Genomic DNA, 23,780 nt, shown 5'->3' with positions numbered 1-23,780 from the left:
AGCTGCAGACAACTAAGCCAACAACTGCTTGTGCAATACACATGAACAACTAAGCCCATAACTGGAGATACAATTAAGCAAATCAGCTGCAGACAACTAAGCCAACAGCTACAAGTTCAATTCACAGGAACAACTAAGCCAATAGCTGCAGATACAATAATGCAAAGCAGCTGCAGACAACTAAGCCAACAACTGCTTGTGCAATACACAGGAACAACTAAGCCAATAACTGGAGATACAATTAAGCAAATCAGCTGCAGACAACTAAGCCAACAGCTACAAGTTCAATACACAGGAACATCTAAGCCAATAGTTGCAGATACAATAATGCAAAGCAGCTGCAGACAACTAAGCTAACAACTGCTTGTGCAATACACAGGAACAACTAAGCCAATAGCTGGAAATACAATTAAGCAAATCAGCTGCAGACAACTAAGCCAACAGCTACAAGTTCAATACACAGGAACAACAAAGCCAATAGCTGCAGATACAATAATGCAAAGCAGCTGCAGACAACTAAGCCAACAACTGCTTGTGCAATACACAGGAACAACTAAGCCAATAACTGGAGATACAATTAAGCAAATCAGCTGCAGACAACTAAGCCAACAGCTACAAGTTCAATACACAGGAACAACTAAGCCAATAGCTTCAGATACAATAAAGGAAAGCTGCCAATAACTGAGACAACAGCTGTGGGTACAATATACAGGAACGACTAAGCCAATATCTGCAGATACAATAAAGCAAAGCAGCTCCAGACAACTAGGCCAACAGCTACAAATGCAATACAATGGAACAGCTAAGCCAATAGCTGCATATACAATAAAGCAAAGCAGCTGCAGACAACTAAGCCAACAACTGCTTGTGCAATACACAGGAACAACTAAGCCAATAACTGGAGATACAATAAAGCAAAGCAGCTCCAGACAACTAGGCCAACAGCTACAAATGCAATACAAAGGAACAGCTAAGCCAATAGCTGCATATACAATAAAGCAAAGCAGCTGCAGACAACTAAGCCAACAACTGCTTGTGCAATACACAGGAACAACTAAGCCAATAACTGGAGATACAATTAAGCAAATCAGCTGCAGACAACTAAGCCAACAGCTACAAGTTCAATACACAGGAACAATTAAGCCAATAGCTGCAGATACAATAATGCAAAGCAGCAGCAGACAACTATGCCAACAACTGCTTGTGCAATACACAGGAACAACTAAGCCAATAGCCGGAGATACAATTAAGCAAATCAGCTGCAGACAACTAAGCCAACAGCTACAAGTTCAATACACAGGAACATCTAAGCCAATAGCTGCAGAAACAATAAAGCAAAGCAGCTGCAGACAACTAAGCCAACAACTGCTTGTGCAATACACAGGAACAACTAAGCCCATAACTGGAGATACAATTAAGCAAATCAGCTGCAGACAACTAAGCCAACAGCTACAAGTTCAATTCACAGGAACAACTAAGCCAATAGCTGCAGATACAATAATGCAAAGCAGCTGCAGACAACTAAGCCAACAACTGCTTGTGCAATACACAGGAACAACTAAGCCAATAACTGGAGATACAATTAAGCAAATCAGCTGCAGACAACTAAGCCAACAGCTACAAGTTCAATACACAGGAACATCTAAGCCAATAGTTGCAGATACAATAATGCAAAGCAGCTGCAGACAACTAAGCCAACAACTGCTTGTGCAATACACAGGAACAACTAAGCCAATAGCCGGAAATACAATTAAGCAAATCAGCTGCAGACAACTAAGCCAACAGCTACAAGTTCAATACACAGGAACAACAAAGCCAATAGCTGCAGATACAATAATGCAAAGCAGCTGCAGACAACTAAGCCAACAACTGCTTGTGCAATACACAGGAACAACTAAGCCAATAACTGGAGATACAATTAAGCAAATCAGCTGCAGACAACTAAGCCAACAGCTACAAGTTCAATACACAGGAACAACTAAGCCAATAGCTTCAGATACAATAAAGGAAAGCTGCCAATAACTGAGACAACAGCTGTGGGTACAATATACAGGAACGACTAAGCCAATATCTGCAGATACAATAAAGCAAAGCAGCTCCAGACAACTAGGCCAACAGCTACAAATGCAATACAATGGAACAGCTAAGCCAATAGCTGCATATACAATAAAGCAAAGCAGCTGCAGACAACTAAGCCAACAACTGCTTGTGCAATACACAGGAACAACTAAGCCAATAACTGGAGATACAATAAAGCAAAGCAGCTCCAGACAACAAGGCCAACAGCTACAAATGCAATACAAAGGAACAGCTAAGCCAATAGCTGCATATACAATAAAGCAAAGCAGCTGCAGACAACTAAGCCAACAACTGCTTGTGCAATACACAGGAACAACTAAGCCAATAACTGGAGATACAATTAAGCAAATCAGCTGCAGACAACTAAGCCAACAGCTACAAGTTCAATACACAGGAACAATTAAGCCAATAGCTGCAGATACAATAATGCAAAGCAGCAGCAGACAACTATGCCAACAACTGCTTGTGCAATACACAGGAACAACTAAGCCAATAGCCGGAGATACAATTAAGCAAATCAGCTGCAGACAACTAAGCCAACAGCTACAAGTTCAATACACAGGAACATCTAAGCCAATAGCTGCAGAAACAATAAAGCAAAGCAGCTGCAGACAACTAAGCCAACAACTGCTTGTGCAATACACAGGAACAACTAAGCCAATAACTGGAGATACAATTAAGCAAATCAGCTGCAGGCAACTAAGCCAACAGCTACAAGTTCAATTCACAGGAACAACTAAGCCAATAGCTGCAGATACAATAATGCAAAGCAGCTGCAGACAACTAAGCCAACAACTGCTTGTGCAATACACAGGAACAACTAAGCCAATAACTGGAGATACAATTAAGGAAATCAGCTGCAGACAACTAAGCCAACAGCTACAAGTTCAATACACAGGAACATCTAAGCCAATAGTTGCAGATACAATAATGCAAAGCAGCTGCAGACAACTAAGCCAACAACTGCTTGTGCAATACACAGGAACAACTAAGCCAATAACTGGAGATACAATTAAGCAAATCAGCTGCAGACAACTAAGCCAACAGCTACAAGTTCAATACACTGGAACAACTAAGCCAATAACTGCAGAAACAATAAAGCAAAGCAGCTGCAGACAACTAAGCCAACAACTGCTTGTGCAATACACAGGAACAACTAAGCCAATAACTGGAGATACAATAAAGCAAAGCAGCTCCAGACAACTAGGCCAAGAGCTACAAATGCAATACAAAGGAACAGCTAAGCCAATAGCTGCATATACAATAAAGCAAAGCAGCTGCAGACAACTAAGCCAACAACTGCTTGTGGCCTGCCTTTTGCTAGAACTTTTCGCCTGCCTTTTCCTTGAAACTTTTCGCCTGGCTTTTGCTTGAACGTTTCGCCTGCCTTTTGCTTGAACTTTTTGCCTGCCTTTTGCTTGAACCTTTTGCTTGAAAGTTCAAGGAAAAGGCAGGTGAAAAGTTCAAGCAAAGGCAGGCGAAAAGTTCAAGTAAAAGGCAGGCGAAAAGTTCAAGGAAAAGGCAGGCGAAAAATTCAAGCGAAAGGCAGGCGAAAAGTTCAAGCAAAAGGCAGGCGAAAAGTTCAAGCAAAAGGCAGGCGAAAAATTCCAGTAAAAAGCAGGAGAAAAGCCGTTCAACCGTTCTCTTGAGCATAATTCTTTGGTTTATCTTTGGGCCTCATTGTAGGGAAAAACAATACATCTTTAATGTTATTACTGTTGGTCAGGAACATGGCAATCCTGTCAATACCCATACCGCAGCCACCAGTTGGGGGGAGGCCATATTCCAAGGCAGTCAAGAAATTCTCATCGGCTATCATTGCTTCATCGTCTCCAGCAGCTCTGTCCTTAGCCTGCTGATCAAATCTTTTTCGTTGTTCAAAAGGGTCATTCAGCTCTGTGTAGCCGTTACAAATTTCCTTTTTGCAAACAAAAAGCTCAAATCTTTCTGTTAGTCCTTCTAGTGTTCTATGACACTTTGCTAGTGGGCTCATAACTAGGGGATAATCAGTGATGAACGTTGGGCTTGTGATTTCCCCTACTAAAAAGTGATCAACAAGCTTATCTAGCAATCGTGCGGCAGTTCGCGGAGGTGGGCAATTCACGCCATGTTTTGTGGAAATACGATCTAAAACTGCCACAGCTTCAGGAGTATCCAAAGTACTAGGATGTGGCAGTTTCACTTTCAGTCGCTTTTCCAATTCCGGAAACATACGAATTCTTATAAATGGGGGCTTAAAGTCTATGACCTCATTTGGGCCATCTGGACCTTTAAGCCCGTAATTGATTCTGTATGTTCCATAAATGCTTTTGACCATACCAGAGAGCATATCTTCAGTTATGGTCATCATATCCTCATAATCAGCATAGGCCTTATAAAACTCACAAATAGTGAACTCAGGACTGTGCGTCGAATCTGAACTCTCATTCCTGTACACTTTGCCCAGTTCATAAACTCTGTTAATACCACCAACGACTAACCGCTTTAGGTACAATTCTGGAGAAATCCTCATGAACATTTTTGAATTATATTCATTGTAATGAGTGACAAAGGGTTTGGCAGTGGCACCCCCCGCTATGGCAGTCATCGTTGGTGTTTCTACCTCAATAAATTTTTTTTTACTCAAAAATTCTCGGATATAGAACGTTATCTGAGATCGGAGGTAGAACTTTTTCATCACTTCATTATTGACCACAAGGTCGAGATCCCGCTGTCTGTAGCGTGTTTCCTTATTTTTTAGGCCACAGTGATGCGGTAGCATTTGAAGACACGGTGATAGTATTTCCATCTTTTCCGGACGGATTGAGAGCTCACCCTTCTTGGTTTTGCAGGCATAACCCACACATTCAATAATATCGCCTCTTTTGATTCTTTCGACATCTTTGCGATACATTGATTGGTAGATTCTAGCGTCGACCATCACTTGTATTTTAGTGAAGTCACCATGAAGATCGTAGAAAATGAGCTTCGATGAGGACTCTCGAACAGCATGAATCCGTCCAGCAACTGATACTTTCTCTTCTGAGAACTGTCCGACATCAAGCTGGTTGTATTTGTGCACAAAATCATCGATCGCAATTGTAACACTAAATTTGTGAGGGTAGGGCTGATAACCAGCACTTTGAGCAGCTAGAATAGCAGCACTTCGTTTTCGGAAGTATTCGCTGGGGCTTTCATCGTCTATTTTAGACTTTTCTTTTATTTCTTTCGGTGGTTCTTCCTTACAATTTCTTTCTGTGGCTCTTCCTTTCGTCCTACAAAAATATTGTTTTATTGTCTTTGCCCCGAACCAAACAGCAAATCCAGCACAGGAGGCTGGTATAAGCATTTTTAGCACCTTTTTTAAAAGCATTTTTATCCTAATTGAATGCAACCACTGGGAGGCCAGCCTTATAAAGCAAAACTGACGTCATGGCATTTTTAATCTGATGATGTTTATTCCAAGATGATGTCACAATTGCATTGCCATGGTGTTAAAACAACTTGAATTGATTTTATCACTGAATATGACGTCATGCTAACGGTGCTGCTATATTAGATGCAAAAGGAGGAACTAGATTGATCTTGCAAAAATAAAGAAAATTATTCATATCAAAGTTTACAAATAATTTATTTCAAATGTTCTGACAAACATATTTCCTCCAAGACAAACGTATTGTCCAAGAAGTTCTAAGAAACGTATTGCCCACGATGTTTTAGCAGCCAATGAAAATCTGCTTCAAAACAAAGAACAAGCAGAAATACGGCACTGTCCCCCTATTTATAAGAGGAGACACCCTAATTAAGTACAGTAAGAACAGCTTTGTATGTTAGTCCAAAGCTGATACTATTGTCGAGAAAAAGACCATCTAGTGTTTGGGGACACTTGGCATTTTTTCAAGCTTTGCAATCGTTTTTTGGTCAGGAACTGAAATCAGACATTGATTATTACTTTAATTTTACCAATTGCACCGATTGAATTAATTATGCCTATCATTACAATGAAAAATATCAATTGTCGCCAAAAGCTAGATGACGTAAAGTATTTTTAGCAATTTCAACTATTTACTCTACGGCCTTTTTGGGGTCATTCTTAAAGAATTGAGACAAAACTTACGATTTAGTGTAAAGAGCGAGGCATTAACGAGGGTACAAACCCCCTTATATACATAATAAAAATATAAGAATATAAAAGTTTGTTACGTAAGTTAATTCTTAAGTAAGTTTTTTTAATTCTTAAGTTCTTAATATTTTTTACTAATAGAAATGTTAGTTAAAAATTAAAAGTTATAGTTGCCTTTTTATGTAACCGAAAAATTGGAGGGCAACTAGGCCTCCTTCCCCACCCCTTATTTCTCAAAATCGTCTGATCAAAACTAAGAGAAAGCCATTTGGCCAAAAAAGGAATTAATATGCAAATTTCATTTTAATAATCTGTTAATCTGATTCAATACAAAAAATTCAATAAAATTGGACAAGTCCTATGGTGGAGAACCAAAATCAAACATGCATTAATTCAAAAATTAATTAAATTAAATTTCATAAATTAAAGGAAAAAAACTAGTTTTTTTTAACTGTAAGTAAGGAGCGAAATTAAAATTTAAAACGAACAGAAATTACTCCGTATATGAAATGGGTTGTCCCCTCTTCAACGCCGCGCTCTTTACACTAAAGGTTTTAATTGTTTTAAAATTGGAATTGTGGCAAAGAGTCAAACTTTAGCGTATAGAGCGAGACGTTGAAGAAGGGACAACCCATTTCATATACGGAGTAAATTCTGTTCGTTTTAAGTTTTAATGTCACCCCTTACTTACAGTTAAAAAAACTATTTTTTTTCATTTAATTCAAAAGAAAGATGACTATAGTGTTTATATTCCAAATTTCAGGTCTGGCTCATAACTCCAAAAGAAGAATTGTATTATATATATATCTAAATAAAAATAAAATAACAATCAAAATAAGCATTGCTTTAACTATTCTTGACTAACAAATACTCAATGCATTTTACATAATTATTTTTATTTGGCGAACAATACAATTTTGCAATATAATTTGGAGTACAAACAAAAGCTTGTGCTCCAGACACATCAACACCAAAAAAAATAGCTTTTCTTTAGAAAAAAAAAAGATTGGAGGTTGCTTCCAAAGGGAGTTATGACTCCAATTATTTATTTTCCCTGTCAAATATCTAGAATTTTGTAGGCTATAGTTTCCTGATTTTAGGCGTTTACCCCCCCCCCCCCCGGCGGAAAATACCCACAGTAGAAAATACCTAGTGGAAATACTTAGTCAGTTTTTGACAGTAGTGGGTACCAAATTAAAAAAAAGAAAAGAAAAAAAGAATAAAAAAAAATGTAGGCGCATAATCATCAAAATTAAGGTAAAAACATATGGCACCGAAAATTTTAAGAAGGTTTAGCTTTCCTTTCAAAGCAAAGTTGGCTTTGGATACCAACACATTTTTATTGTTCAAGTTTTTACAAACGAAGGCGTTGTCAAATTCTACGAGTTTGTTTTTTCTTATCTTCCAAGAATAAAACTACCACAAATAACCATTAATATATAAAAGAAACCCAAAAAGAGCAGGAATTAAAATAAATAACCGAGTCAAAATCAAAATGAGCGAAAATTAAAAGGAGACAACCCCCATGTCTTCTCAAGACCAGAACATAATTTGCACTTTACTAGAAAAAAACAAATAACCGTGTACTGTCAGTTAATATTCATATTCTGATGATTTATTCCTTATAGCATTAATACTTCTTTATTTATTTAAGTCACAAAAGTGAAAACATTTAAAATATATTTTGTTTTCAGTAAAGTGTAAATTATGATCCGGTCTTGAGAAGCTGTGGTGGCCGTCAGCCCTACTCATGTTAATTCTGGCTCGTTTTGAGATTGACTCGGTTATTTATTGTAATTTATGGTCGTTGGGTTGAATTCATTTACTAATGGTAACTTGTGGCAGTTTTTTGTTTGGAAAATTAATTAAGTTTATTTCTACTCATTTTTGGCGTATGGAACTCTTTACAATTTTTTGGCAAACTTGTTTTATGGAAAAACTTTTTTTTAAATTAATTTCTGTTTTTTTATTGATATAGTCTATTTTGGGAAAAAAAATTATCTTTTTTTTCTATTAAACTCCATAGTTTTCGCTTTGAATATCATTTGAATTTATTTCTGCTCATTTTTGGTCTAAAGAGACTTTAGTTTTCTTTAAAAACTTGTTCCATATGTTTCCCATTAACAAATACTATCTGTTATATATTATATAGCCCAAATTATATATTTCCCATCAATTCTGTCACTTGCCTTTGTCTTGCCTCATATTAAGCTGAAAGAAACTAACGAAGAAACCAATTTATTCGCGTGGAGTGAGGGATAATTTTTCGCAGGGAAAGGTTTTTCGGGGGGGGGGGAGTGGTAAATGCCGGCCATCTAATTTTATATTGTATAATTTAATACGTGTACTTACGTCTCATAGCGGCAACACCAAAAGGGTGAAGTTAGGTTAATCATAATGATGTATACTAAAATATGATGAAAATAGAATACTTTAGCAACAAAATTATGGAAACTACAACAGAGAATTGTGGAAAGCGGACCGAACAGAACAAAATATATTAAATATGTAACCTAACCAACTCTGTGTATTAAGTATTTAATCAAAATATACCTGCAAAGCAGTTTATCTCACTGAGACTGCGCTAATTATCTCCGAATGCAAACAAAGAAAAGGGTTTTACTCTGATCAAGAGGTTTGCTGTGAACTCTGTAAAACGTAAGTACCTTATTACGCGACGACAGATTTTGTAAAATTTGATTAATACCTATTTTTCTTGTAAAATTTATTACTCCTTGTACGTATGCAGGTATTCAACCATGGATCTTACCTATTCTCATTTGTTCAAGCATGTCTTTGCCCACAAATGAGCGCAAAGCAAGAGAAACTGCCACACGAACTGCACCCGCTTGTCCAGTCGGTCCACCACCATCAACAGATGCATCTACATCAACTTTGTTCATAAAACCCGTAAATTGCAGAGGAAAAAGCAGCTAAAATAAAAACAGTCAATCATCGAATGGCAAAAGTACAGGCTAAAGTAGGTCCCAGGAAGGTATTTTGAAGTACCTATCTCTACTCCCTCTTTTTCTAGAGGATCCTGACCTTTGATGACCTTTAAAAATATGTGTGTTATAAAAGCGAAACCTTGCAAAATAGATCTTCTGCTTGAATGAAGTACAACAAAATTGTTTTCAGCTTCACAACTTTGCTCAATCCCAAATTATAAGGTCTTAAAGATATTAAATAAAAAAAAAACAAGTTTTTTTTAACAAAAAGTAAGGAGCAACATTAAAACTTAAATGAACAAAAATTACTCTGTATATGAAGTGCTTTTACTCCTCAGTGCCCGGCTCTTTATGTTAAAGTTTGACTCTTTCTCTTAACTCAACTTTTTAAAATAGTAAAAAACTTTAGCATAAAGAGCAGGGCATTGAATAGGAAAAGCCCTTTCCATATATGGACAATTTTCTGTTTGTTTTAAGTTTTAATGTTGCTCCTTACTTTTAGTTAAAAAAACTTGCTTTTTTTATTTTTAATTTTTTTTCAATTTCTGGACTTTTTGAATTAATGCATATTTTGATCTTGGCTCTCCACACATAAGTAATTAAAACGAAATTTGCATATCAATTTTTTTTTTTGGCTAAACGGCTTTCTTATAGTTTTAATTAGAAGATTTTGAGAAAAAAAGGAGCTTTTCTTACAAACGTTTTCATTAGTGAAAAAAATATGTAACTTACAAACTAACTTATGTAATGAACTTCCATATTTGTATTTTTTTATTGCATATATGAGGGGGTTCAACCCCTCGTCAATACCCCACTCTTTACACTAAAGCTTAAATTTTGTCCAAATTCCTTAAGAATGACCTCTGAATCACAAAGGCTATAGAATAAATAGTTGAAGTTACTAAAAATACTTTAGCATAAAGAGCATGGTATTGCAAGGAGGTAAACCCCTCATATGCATAATAATTTCTGTTTGTTTTAAGTTTTAATGATGCTCTTTACTTTCAGTTGAAGAAAACTTTTCATATTTATTTTTTCATTATTTTTTGTAAATAATGCTAGAAAATCCAATGCCCCCTTCATTGAAATTCTCTTCCCCCATGGAAAGATCCTCCCATGTACCCCCCATCAAATTCCCCCTCCCCCAAACCATAAAAAATCCCCCTTAAAACGTCTGTACACTTCCCAATAGCCATTATTATATGTAAACATGGGTCAAAGTTTGTAACTTGCAGTCCTTCCCATGGGGACTGTGGGAGAGTAAGTTGTCTCCAAAGACATAGTTATTAGGTTTTCCAACTATGGTGAATAAAATGGCTATCTCAGAGTGATTTTGATGTGGTGACTTTGGGGAAAAAATGAGCATGGGAGAGGATGTTTTCAGGTGCCCTCGAATTTTTTTGGTCACATAAAAAGGGCACTGGAACTTTTAATTTCCATTAGAATAAGCCCTCTTGCAACATTCTAGGACCACTGAGTCAATACAATCACCCCTGGGAAAAAAACAAAAAGAAAATAACAAATAAACAAGCATCCATGATCTTTCTTCTTGCAAAAAATGCAAAATTCCACATTTTTGTAGATAGGAGCTTGAAACTTCTAAAATTGGGTTCCCTGATATGCTGAATCTGATGGTGTAATTTTTGTTAAGATTCTATGACTTTTAGGGGGCGTGTTTCCCCCTATTTTCTAAAATGAGGCAAATTTTCTTAGGTTTGTAACTTTTGATGGGTAAGACTAATCTTGACAAAACTTATATATTTAAAGTCAGCATTAAAATGTAATTCTTTTGATGTAACTATCGTCCATTTTTTAGAGTTTTGGTTACTATTGAGCCAAATTGCTCCTTACTATAGTTTGTTACCATAAACTGTTTGATGCAAATACATTTTCTAAATTTTGAAGAAGAAAAAACATTGATATGGCTCAGAAATCTACTGAAATAATAGGAATTGCATTTTCAGAAGTAAAGGCAGAGAAAAAGCAACTGGTAACTGAAAATTAAGGTAAAATTTTGTTTTGTCAAACTTTCAATTTTCAAAAACTGAAACAGGTTTCAAAAACCTGTCATGTAGGCAAATATCAGAGCCCTCTAGAGGGAGATGGAGTGGAGGTGGGTACTTTAAAATACCTTCCCAGGATATACTTTAGCCTGTAGACCCATCCCTAAAAGTTTCATTTTCCTATCCTAACCTCTTTCCAAGATAGCAAGAAGTTAGCAAGAAAGACTTCTTGCTATCTTGGGAAGGGCTTAGGTTAGGAACATGAAATTTTCAGGGATGAATCTACAGAATAAAGTATGTCTTGGGAAGGTATTTTGAAGCAACTACCTCTACTCTCTCTCTAGAGGGCCCTGACCTTTGATGACCTTAAAAATATGTGTATTATAAAAGTGAAACTTTGTGAAATACATCTTCTGCTTAATTGAAGTACAACAAGATTGGGTAAAATTCTAGTCAATTGACTTCTTGGAAAGGGTTTAGGTTATGTTGTGTTTAGTGCTTTTATGCTTATGCTTTGCTGCTTATTATCTTATGATTGTTGTTTGCTTATGTAGTTTTGTTGCAGGTCGGTTGGCTTAATAAATTAATCTACTTGGTAACAATACATGGTGTCAGAAGTTTCAGAAATGGGCAATCTTCTTCCATGCCCATCATTCAACTGGGAAGCAGCCAGTCTACAAGCATGGACAAAATTTGAACAGCATGTAAATCTCATATTCTGCGGAACGCTGAGTGGAAAGCCAAACAACAATGTGCATACCTTCTTCTTTGGCTAGGAGAAAAAGGACGAGTTGTCTTTAGTACTTGGACATTAACATCAGAAGAAAAATACAAACTTGATATTTATCTTAAGAAATTTAAAGAGTACATTGCTCCTGTGAACAATCCTATATTTGCTCGCTATAAATTCCATAAGCGGGATCAGTTGGAGCATGAATCAATTGAACATTACATTACAGCCCTCAAGGTGCATGTCAAAGACTGTGAGTTTACAGACAATTTTGAGAGGGAGATGGTGAGAGACAGATTAATATGTGGACTGAAACAACATAGAATTTGAGAAAAACTATTATCTCAAGGTGGAACCCTTACTCTTGAGACTACAGTGACAATTGCAAGAGCTTTTGAGACAACACAAGAGCAGCTCCTGTCCATGTCAGCCATGTCCTTGTCACCTACAACAGTAAAAAAGCCAAATATAAAACAAGAATTAGACTATGTAAGAAGACAAAAGAAGTGTGACCAACCCACAACAAGTAAGAAGTGTTACTTCTGTGGTGGGGCATATGACCCAAATCACGAATGTCCAGCAAAAGGGAAGTCTTGCTCCAAGTGCAGAAAAACAAATCATTTAGCTCGTGTCTGCTGTAGCAAACCAGTAGATACTATTGATATGGAAGGAACAGATGGAAATCAAGAACAAGAAATTTATATTGATACATCACTTATTGGAGGCATAGCTGAGAAATCAAGCCAACCGACTGTGGCTATCAAACTGAATAATTCAGCATGGGAAACTCTATTCAAAATCAACACAGGAGCTGAAGCAAATGTTATCCCAAAACCTGTTTTTGACAGACTTAAACCCAAACCACAACTAAACAAGACATGGCAGATCCTTGTAGCTTATGGGGGAACTCGCAATCCAATTGCAGGAGTATGCTCTTTAGATTGTAGACATACAGGAATTATCAACAAAAAGTACAGTTTCTTTGTAGTTGATACACAGTCGAACCCAATACTAGGATACCAAGCATCTGTAGAAATGGGGTTTGTGAAGGTAGCTACATCTATCTCTTCCTTATCTACAAAGAAGAGTGTTCAGAGGAACCCAATTTCCAAATAGTTTGATGACGTCTTTGCTGGGATAGATAGTCCAAGTGAGTGAGAGGCAAATCTGGCATAAGCCCTTATTAGGATTGAATAAAAATGATTTCAGTTCATATCTATCATCCGTCCATTCGTCATTCCTAGGGCAAAACTAAAGTAGACAGTTATAGAACTAAAGAATGAAAGAACTGGATTGATGTGTAACGGACAATGTCCACTGGACTTAATGCAAAATAAGTGTCAATTTCCTAAGTATTTCGAATTTGAATATAACTATTACCATACAAATCTAAATAAAGCTGATATTTCCCCCGTAATTAAGATATTCCGATAATTTAATTTTGATAAAATTATCCATCGAAATTTTTTTCCCATGCTAAGTTTATTCTCATTGCCTATTGATCGCTTATATTTAAATTTCCAAAAGGAATTGAAGTCCTTCCACGCAGCGATCAATTTCAATAGAAACTAGTAACGGCAAAGGATTACTCAAGCGATATAATGCAGGCTTCACCTTTTACTATCCTTTTTACTAACAGCGAGAAACTGGATGTTTGAATGTACTGTACGAAATATTTTGTTAATAATCAAAATGTACAAAACTATATTACTGATGGTATAGAGGAGAAGAAAGAGAGGAGAAAAAGCAAAAAAAGCACAATTTTCAGGAAACAATTTTCAACAATCTTCCCAAAAGGAAACCTTTTGCATAAGTAACCTTAAGCAAATTACCAATGGCAAAATAAATGCTTTTGATACATAATTTTTATCAAGAGCAAGCTTTTGGAATATATTGATTACAGAAAAATTGTTCTTTTTATCTAATTATATTGCTAGTTATTCTATACATTCATCACTTTTACGTATTTTATTTGCATGTATGTATTATAAATTTATTTGTATGTATGTATTATAAAATAAATATTGTGATATAGTTTACGCTGCATAGTGCATCTTAGTCTTTGCCATTCAACTGAAGATTACCTGGATATATTTTCGCTGAGTTTCGTTGTTTAGCACATGGGCGACTTTCTGTTAGAAAATACCCTCTCTCCCTGGTCGGGCGTGGATACCAACCATAGTGACACCAATAGGTCAAGCAGCGTTGCCAATAGCCATCCTTGAATAAGCATCATTTGCCTGAAATTTGAGAAATAATGTTAAGGGGCTGGAAAGGACAGGAAAACAAAAAAAAAAAATTATAGACGAAAAATATGCAAAGCTTTAATTACCTGAAACCACTCTGTGTCAAAATAGTATAGCAGAAATTAAACTGTAGTTATTTAACCTTTTGATTACTTATTTTACATATTTGGTAACACAAATGGTAACACAACTACTTATTTGGTAACACAAATTGAATGTCCTCAAGATTAGATTGCAATTCTAAACAGTTGAAAAGCTTATTAATTAAGTTTATTACACTTTGAAAAAATTATTAAAAGCGGACTCCCTATCCATAAGTAAATTGATAGAGTTAGAATTTTTATAGAGATGAGCCTGGAAGAACGGAAGGCAGTGACTTAATTTTGTTGTGTTTAAGTTTTTGGCAAGTATATGGTCACTGAATTTCAAATGCGTATATTTATCTATCTAGTCTTAATCCTGAATCTTGTACATTTTCCTATAGAGCAACATTCATGTTTTGAAGATTGGTTGCCATCTGAATGTGTGACGGTTTCAAAAGATTAATAATTCAAAAGTTCCTGCATTCAAAAAATCTCAAAGTCCATCCTTGGCACTGAGAGTTTTTATCAGTGTTTTGTTCTCCAAAAACACCTCAAGGTACGATAAAACTTGTTGAGACATTATGACTGGTACCTAGAAAAATTACAACCTAATTCATAGTTTAGGTAAATTAAATGGAAAATAAACATAACTAGCACCATTACACGAATGCACCTCGTAATTATCGGCGATGGGATGAGGCCAAAATTGTTACTGACTCTAAACTCGATTTTTATTCACAGGGTTGGAGCTATCGTTGAACTGGTGGCATAAACAAATTAGTGCGTGATATTTGTTTTCAGTTAAGTATAGCTTGGAGAGGAGGAGGTGAAATTATCTCTCGATAGTTTTTCTTTAAATACCTTCTCCAATTTTAAAGCTATTTTTCACTTTTAAATCTCCCTTTTCTGTCCCCCCCCCCCCTCTCAGGGGGGACATACTTTTTTACATCTTCATTTTGAATAATCAAAAAAAATCACCACCCCTCTACATTTTAGTAAATTGGTGGCATTGGTTAAGCATCTTGATCACTAGTCAATATTTAAATTTTTCAAGCACAATGAATAGGTGCTGAGCTATGGTGTCACTAAAACTTTCTGAGAGTTTTGATATACGGCTATATGTTTCAGTTCAATTGGTTATGTTTGGTGTGGGTCATACTCAAATAGAAGTGCTGAACAGTTTCTTCGATAGTCATGCACTTGCACGTTCCCCAGGTGAAAAACAGCTGTATATACCAGTAAATAGATTTACTTTCTTTGTTTTTTTTTGTTTTTTTTATTTGTATAGTTTCTTAAATCCTAGCATAAGATCTGTTCTAAAATCTGATTCTGATCCCGATCTGTTCCCCTACCCAAACAAAATCCATTCGCCACTCTGTTAAAGATTGGTCTGTGAAAGTTGGGGTGAAAATTCAAAGTTTTAGCTATTAGCATTCTTACTGATTCTCGATGAACTGGATAGCTGGAGAGTAGAAGGAGATAATAGTGAAAGGAGAGGGAGTCAGGGCCAAATGACTGATGCAAACCTTTTCATGATCTCTCTTAGAATTTGGTTACTTGAGCATGCGGCTATTAGCATGTGGTGGACACACACAGGGCTGAATTTGTATACAAAATCAACTTAAAACAAGATTCAACAGATACTTGACTATAGAGTCTTAAGGATACTTAATACTATTGGATCTGATCCTCGAAACAGTATACCTGCACAGCTTCAGTAATGATCACAAGGTCACAAAAAAGATCATAACAACTTCATAAAAATAGAAAAGCTTTCCCACAAAAAAGACCTTGAACCCATTTACCATTGAACCATTTACCATTCAACCCAGTTGAACCCATTTACAACTTGGTGACCTTTATCTAGAGCTTGATTTATACAATTAGTTAAACTTCCCACAAACTTCCAAAGACACCTAGAGTTAAATTTAAGTCAATTTGCTTTTTTCGATTCTTTCTTTTTATCTCTTTTTTCCTCTAATCCCTTTTCTTTAATCTTCTCTGCTTTTCATCTGTTCGAAAAATTTGTAGTTTTGTCGTTATTGTTTTCATCCTGAATATGCCCTTTTTCCTTAAAACTCGATAATCTTCATTTTCTAAAGAAAACTAAGCTATTTTTTTACATCTTACTATAATAATTAACTGTGGCCCAGCTAATGACAAAGCCTCGCGCCCTATCACATGCCCCCAGTTAGTCACAGTCGCACTTATATACAAATCAAATATATTTTAAAAACTCGATTTTAGGCAAAACTGGCCTTTGATACTAAAAATTATCAAAGGTCAGTTTAGTATTTTTTCTTAGTAAAAATACTAAAAATTAGTATTATGATTTTGTGTTTTTGTGACAAGCATTAATGCTTACCGCTATTCGTAATAATAAATAAATTTATATTCAATACATAGATGTGGATGTTATTCCAATGAACTAAGGCAGAGTTTTTTCCCTTTCGCCATGCATACACAAGCAGAAATATGCAAATATCCTGCACGAATTGGCTGACCGCAAATATTTATAATATTATATTGAATAACTAGCTTTTTTCTTTTGGATTCTAGCCACAGCTTTGACTTTATATTTGAATCTCAGAAATTTCTAAAAAGAAAATCTCAGAATCTCAGATTTCTGAAAATTTCTCAGATTTCATGATTTCAGATTTCTGAAATCTCAGACTTCTGAAGATTTGATCACAGATTAGACAGATGTCAGACTTGATCACAGATTTCTGAAGATTTATCGCAGATTTCAGATTTCAGACAGACCACAGATTTGATCACAGGTTTCTGAAGATTTATCACAGATTTCAGATTTCTGAATCTCAGATTCAGAAATCCCAGGTTTCTGAAAATTCAAATTTCTGAAAAGAATCTCAGAAATCTGAAATTTATCAGAAATGTCAGAAGACAGATAATATTTACTGCTATATAATTCCTGTCCAACAAGTGTCCAATGATTTCTGTCAGACTTTCTTGAATGTCAGGAGGAAGATTATTCTGTCTAAGTTTTTTCATCAAGGGCCTCAAATACGATTGGGTTTGAGCATAGGTCGCAGACTGTAGCTTTCCCTTCACTGCTCGTTTCTCCACTTCTGTTCGGTTATTGAGACCAATTCGCCATTTCTGAAGAAGAAGCTGAAAAATAAACAAAGACTTATGGAACGCTCTATATTTCAATTATCATTAATGGTAATTAACTATTTCTTATTATTTTCGTTCCAAGACGTCAGATTCCAAAAAAATATAGGCAGTTTACTCTATTACAAGTGCACATCAGACTACTATGTATTATAAGGAACTTAGGGACTAAATTATTCGTTTTATGTCACTCTCGGCTAAAGATACCAAAGGTTCATTAATAAAAATGGAAGGTTTCTTTAATAATTTGTCCCTTTCATTGTCTGTCAACGAGTCAGACTGTATTTGTTTTAAAAGCCATAATTAGCAACTAAATTTACTTTCAAAGGAAAATAAAAATTATAAAATTTAACACTTATACATCATGACAAGTGACAATTTTGATGGCAGAACAAACTTTTTTCTCAATAAATGCTGCTGCATTTACGGTAAAAAACGAGAGAAGAATGACAAGTGGTTGAGTTTCATTTATCTATTGACAGTGATTTGTGGTAGTTTTACGTTGAAGGATTTTTGACTTTATTTTTGCTCATTCTTGGCTTAATGGAGCTCTTTACTTTTCTTTGAAAAACTTGTCTTGAGGAAAAAGTTTTTAAAATATTGTTGAACAAAATATAAATTTCGGAATAACTTACATAGAGATGTATAACAAGCTTCCGGTAAAAACGGAGAAAAATAAAACTAAATTAAGGCAAGTATCTTGTTACCAGTTGTTTTTAAAGGGGAAACAGCATTATATAAGCACTACATAACTGCAATTACATGTTGGTTAATGCATTAATAAGAATTTCATTTGTTATTTACCTCAAAATAGTGATCTTTAGCCATGTTAAAATGATGAAAAATAATTGGTATTTTTATAGCCCCACCCCAAATAGAGCTAAAAAGTAACACCATAAAAAGCACGCATCTAAACTATATATAAGTCAACTAACCTTCATATACTGCTATATAATTTTACAGTCCAACTCTCCATCTCCAAAGCCTAAATTCTTTGCCATATCCAGTATTTCTTAAATACTGACCACATCGCTTTGAAATTTTACATCAGCAGATGTGGCTGGTTTTGGACCCTCTGAGTTACCTGCTTCATCTCCAGAGGATGTTTCATCTTTGACCAGCATGTCGTTGAGGTAAGCCAGGTCGACACGTTCCATAGCTTCTTGGAAGTCGTTCCTTTGTCCCTATAAGACAGAAAGCGCAAAATTTTACATCTTTGAAATTATGTCTAAACAGTAAAAGTCCAATTTAAAATATTGAAGAGAAGACTAAAAAAATCTTAAATTTTCAAATTCTAAGTTCTTAAATTTCTTCTCAGATATTGAAGATATGAGAAAAAATTCCTAAAATTCGTGGTAGATAACGATAATAATGTTTTGCCACCTCGACCCCGTAAAAGGGAGGATGTTTTTTTTTCTTATTCTTTTTCTTTGATGTCCGATGACATCTGCAAATGATTCGCATGCCTTTGACATTGCATCACAGAGATGATTCCAAACTTAGATCAAATCGTCAGGTTTGTAGTAACCAAATGCAGCTTTATATATTAACTGCAAAATTTTGGTCATATTTTCCAGTGTCCCGCGACTTTGGTGCAGTTTTCCGTCACTATTTTTCTTCTTCTTTTTCAGTGCTTGGCAGTATTTTTGGTATTTCAATGAAAAAAAAAAGTTCGCATTAAAACTATGACGATGCCAGAAATTCGAGTTAAGCTTTTGTGGTTAAGAAACTATGTTTTGAAATTGCCTCATCCGCTTTGACATTGCCTCTGAATTTGCATTCTACAGAAACTCCCACGTGCAATATTCCCAAATCATCTGGGATGGGTAAAGTATTGCAATGCAAACTTATTATTTGGGACGAGTGCACTCCCATAATAATGAGGAGGAAAAGCCCCTTTCATATACGAAGTAATTTCTGTTCGGTTTGAGTTTTAAGGTCGCTCCTTGCTCTCCGTTAAAAAACTTGTTTTTTTTTATATTTAATTTTGACAATGGATTAAAGCAATTCGAAAACCTTAAAGCAGAAAACACAAAATTTGAAGTTTAGTAGAAATTGTTGAAGTTTAGAATGCTTGCTGCTCAAAAAAAAAAAATTGTCCAAGAATCAATTAACGTCAAAAAGAAATTATTATTAAATTGCTTAAAATGTAAAAAACTGGTGCTAAAACAGAAAACTAAGCCAATTTACGTCATCAATTCGATCCAAAAATGACATAGCGTTGCCGGGACCCAGAACACACGGGACCGGTGGCGAAGCCGCCGGGACCCAGCACTGTCTGTGTGTTAGAACACAAGGGACAATGAGAACAACTAAACCAATTTACGTCATCAATTCGATCCAAAAATGACATGGCGTTGCCGGGACCCAGAACACACGGGACCGGTGGCAAAGCCGCCGGGACCCAGCACTGTCTGTGTGTTAGAACACAAGGGACAATGAGAACAACTAAACCAATTTACGTCATCAATTCGATCCAAAAATGACATAGCGTTGCCAGGACCCAGAACACACGGGACCGGTGGCAAAGCCGCCGGGACCCAGCACTGTCTGTGTGTTAGAACACAAGGGACAATGAGAATCCATATATATTTTGACAATGAATTAAAGCAATTCGAAAACCTTAAAACAGAAAACTAAACCAATTTACATTAACAATTCGATCCAAAAATGACATAACGTTGCCGGGACCCAGAACATAAGGGACCGGTGGCAAAGTCACCGGGACCCAGGACTGTCTGTGTGTTAGGACACAAGGGACAATGAGAATCCATATATATTTTGACAATGGATTAAAGCAATTCGAAAACCTTAAAATAGAAAACTAAACCAATTTACGTTATCAATTCGATCCAAAAATGACACAGTGTTGCCAGGACCCAGAACACAAGGGACAATGAGAACCCGTATATAGAAGCCTGCCGCGTGCCATGCTGGGGCCCGCGGGGACCGGTGACAAAGCCGCCGGAACCCAACACAGTCAGTGGTTAGAACACAAGGGACAATGAGAATCCATATATAGAAGCCTGCCGCGTGCCATGCTGGGGCCTGGCGGCGAAGCCGCCGGGACCCAGCTGGTATATATATATATATATATATATATATATATATATATATATATATATATATATATATATATATATATATATATATATATATATATATATATATATATATATATATATATATATATATATATATATATATGTATATATACTAGCTGTTGGGGTGGCGCTTCGCGCCACCCCAACACCTAGTTGGTGGGGCGCTTCGCGCCTCCCCAAGCCCCCCCGCGCGCGTAAGTCGTTACGCGCCATATTAGTTACGCGCCATTGTAGTTGTGTCCCTGTGTCCCACCTGTGAATAGAGATAGATATAAATATATGTTTTTAACTACGTAAAACATGCGAATATACAACATTCTTCGCTGTCCCTTTGTCTGTGCATATAAATAGATTGTCAGGTTTACTGACTCTTGAACATGCAACATATAATTGTCCATGGGAAAAACAATCCGTATTCAGATCTATACCTCATTATTCTAATGATGTGTCCCTGTGTCCCGGTCGTCATTTATATTCCCTGTGTCCCGGTTGTCATTTGTGTCCCGGTGTCCCAGTTTGTAATTTCTCTTTGAGTGTCCCGGTCGTCATTTATATTCCCTGTGTCCCGGTGTCCCGGTCGTCATTTGTGTCCCGGTGTCCCGGTCTGTAATTTCTATTCGAACAATCCCTGTGTCCCGGTCGTCATTTATATATCCCGCCTGTGCCCCCGGCGTCCCCGTTGTAGTTGTGTCCCTGTGTCCCGGTCGTCATTTATATTCCCTGTGTCCCGGTCGTGATTTGTGTCCGGGTGTCCCAGTCTGTAATTTCTCTTTGAGGTTCCCGGTCGTCACTTATATTCCCTCTGTCTCGGTCTAATGACGTCACTGTCAAAGCAAAAATGACGACAACTAATTTCATGACGTCAGTCAACACAGAAACATGACGTCACCTGATCCACAGACAGACAGACAACTTATCTATCTTCTATATATATAAAAATAAGTTGTCTGTCTGTCTGTGGATCTGTGTGTCAGGTGACGTCATGTTTCTGTGTCGGCTGACGTCATGAAATTAGTTGTCGTCATTTTTGCTTTGACGATGCTTAGTATATTGTAAAACACATTAATTTGGTTAATAATATACCATTTAAAACACCAAAATGAACATGCTGGAGTAGTCACTCGGTGAGAGAGGGTGTCAGAACGGAGAATGAAGGTCCCAGGTTCAAATCCTGGTTAGGCTAAAAAAGGTAAAAAACTAAAAACTAAAAAAAAACTGAAAAAACTAAAAAAAGGCAAAAACTACAAAAAAACTAAAAACTAATAAAAAAAATAAAAAAGCTAAAAAACTAAAAAAACTAAAAAAACTAAAAAACCAAAAAAAACTAAAAACTAAATAAAAAACTTAAAAGAAAAGGAAAAACTGAAAAATAGAAGAGAAAAAGAAAACTAATAAAATTAAGAATAAAAATAAAAAAAAAATAAAAAAGATAAAAACTAAAAAAAAAGTAAGAAGAAAAAACGAAAAAAAATTAAAAAAGCTAAAAAAAAGGGAAAAACCAATGAAAAACTAAAAAGAAAAAAAGGAAAAACCGCGCAGTTAGATGAAGATCCACCTGGACAGCGAGAGTCAAAACATATCAAAACTGAAAATGATAGCGATGATGATTGGGTTTGGGATCTTGACTTGGATAAGGTCATCAATGCCTACTAGATTTTAGTTAAAAAAACAAAGGTTCGGCGATATGTATTTCATAGTGAAGCTGAAAAATAAAGAAGAAAAAGAAAACTGAAAAAAGAAAAAATGTAAAAAACTAAAAAATACTAAAAAGAAAAAACACTCAAAGAGAAATTACAGACCGGGACAGAGGGAATATAAATAACGACCGGGACACTCAAAGAGAAATTACAGACTGGGATACCGGGACACAAATGACGACCGGGACACAGGGAATATAAATGACGACCAGGACACAGGTATTTAAGAATATCGTTCAAAGACAAATTTTTAATTGTAAGAAGACCGTTGAAAGAGAAATTTCTAATTGTAAAATGACTGAAGAACCTACAATGGCAACGGTACCAACTGCATCAATGACGCGTGCGAAACGTCAACCCCAAGTCAAATTCGTGCATTGTTTGGCATCATTTTAACTACTTGCTCTCCATCAGCTCCTACAGAGTTATGGGAAAAATATAAGTCAAAAATGTCCGAAGATATACTCCATCGAAAACAGTTAGAGACGTCAGATATGACTTTTGATTTTACATCAGAAATTTATAACTACACTTTAGTTATTATAGAAGATTTGTGCGTACGTATGGCAAACAAACCTCTTCAGGATTTGGGAATGCCTTCACCTAACCGTATCGCTGCTGTTTCGACATGTGTAGAATTGGATCGTGAAAGGAAGTTACAGTACGAGTGATCTATTGTCGTATATACAAAATAACATTTCCAAGTTAACGTCGGAACAAAAAGACATTTATGATACGATAGACTCAATTTCAGGACGTATACAATTACCTGCTGATTTCTGTAATTTAGTGACGTCCAAAAATGAATTGATTGAAAAAGTATTTCCGTATATTCTAAAAAATTATAAAAATAATAAATGGCTAAGGGAAAGAGCGATTCTCGCACCCAAAAATATAGACGTCCACGAAATCAACAATATTGTTTTGACCAAGATTCGAGACCAGGCAGTCCTTTACAAGTCAGTCGACACAGTTTTGGAACCAAATGAAGCGGTTAATGATCCATCTGAATTTTTAAATTCCATAGATCTTTCAGGGTTTCCACCACACGTGCTACAACTAAAAATAGGCGTACCAATAATACTTTTAAGAAATACCAACCCACCAAAGCTTTGCAATGGCACGCGACTTGCCGTAAAAAAAAACAATGGAAAACCTAATAGAGTCATTATTAGTACATACGGCTTTGTATATGCACAGACAATGGGAAAGCCAAGAATGTTGTATATTCGCAATTTTTACGTAGTTTAACTCCTGCAGACGAAATGAATACTTGCCTGAAAAATTATAATTTATGGGCACAGGTAAAAATATTAAAATTAACTACAAATATGCGTGTCCGATTGCAAAACGATGACTCTGGTCAAACATTTTCAGATCAATTGCTGGCAATTGGAAACGGAAAGCTCCCAGTAGTGGGAAAGCCAAAAATGTTGTATATTCGCAATTTTTACGTAGTTTGAAACACATATATAAATCTATCTATATTCACAGGTGGGACACAGGGACACAACTACAATGGCGCGTAACTAATATGGCGCGTAACGACTTACGCGCGCGGGGGGGCTTGGGGGGGACGCGAAGCGCCCCACCAACTAGGTGTTGGGGTGGCGCGAAGCGCCACCCCAACAGCTAGTTTTTATATATATAGAT

The 23,780-nt window shown here is 36.1% G+C and overlaps 2 protein-coding genes across 4 annotated transcripts in view; both read right to left on the bottom strand.

Moving 5' to 3' along the window:
• Positions 1 to 3,660: 3,660 nt before the first annotated feature.
• LOC136030696 (lysine--tRNA ligase-like) lies at positions 3,661 to 5,407 on the bottom strand. The gene has a single exon (XM_065709765.1). It carries the CDS (start codon positions 5,405 to 5,407, stop codon positions 3,713 to 3,715), a length of 1,695 nt encoding a protein of 564 aa, XP_065565837.1. The 3' UTR covers positions 3,661 to 3,712.
• A 1,920-nt stretch (positions 5,408 to 7,327) lies between these two features.
• The window catches only part of LOC136029838 (pre-mRNA-splicing factor 18-like), a 34,396-nt gene continuing 17,943 nt past the window's right edge, over positions 7,328 to 23,780 (bottom strand). For 2 of the 3 annotated variants that reach the window (XM_065708295.1, XM_065708294.1), the window contains exons 3-6: positions 18,262 to 18,510; positions 17,111 to 17,323; positions 13,947 to 14,102; positions 7,328 to 9,114 (exon numbers count right to left, since the gene is read on the bottom strand). In XM_065708295.1, the coding sequence (XP_065564367.1) occupies positions 14,058 to 14,102; positions 17,111 to 17,323; positions 18,262 to 18,267 (264 nt within the window). In that variant the 5' untranslated portion in view covers positions 18,268 to 18,510 and the 3' untranslated portion in view covers positions 7,328 to 9,114; positions 13,947 to 14,057. Of the gene's footprint in view, positions 9,115 to 13,946; positions 14,103 to 16,948; positions 17,324 to 18,261; positions 18,511 to 23,780 lie in introns of those variants that run through there. The other variant, XM_065708293.1, reaches the window with a different exon arrangement.

This window comes from Artemia franciscana, chromosome 8, assembly GCF_032884065.1.
Source record: "Artemia franciscana chromosome 8, ASM3288406v1, whole genome shotgun sequence".
Lineage (NCBI taxonomy): Eukaryota > Metazoa > Arthropoda > Branchiopoda > Anostraca > Artemiidae > Artemia > Artemia franciscana.
This window is presented reverse-complemented; position numbering and strand designations above follow the sequence as displayed.

Excerpts from the sequence above, each read along its gene's own strand:
- LOC136030696 (XM_065709765.1), bottom strand. The coding sequence starts at position 5,407 with ATGCTTATACCAGCCTCCTGTGCTGGATTTGCTGTTTGGTTCGGGGCA.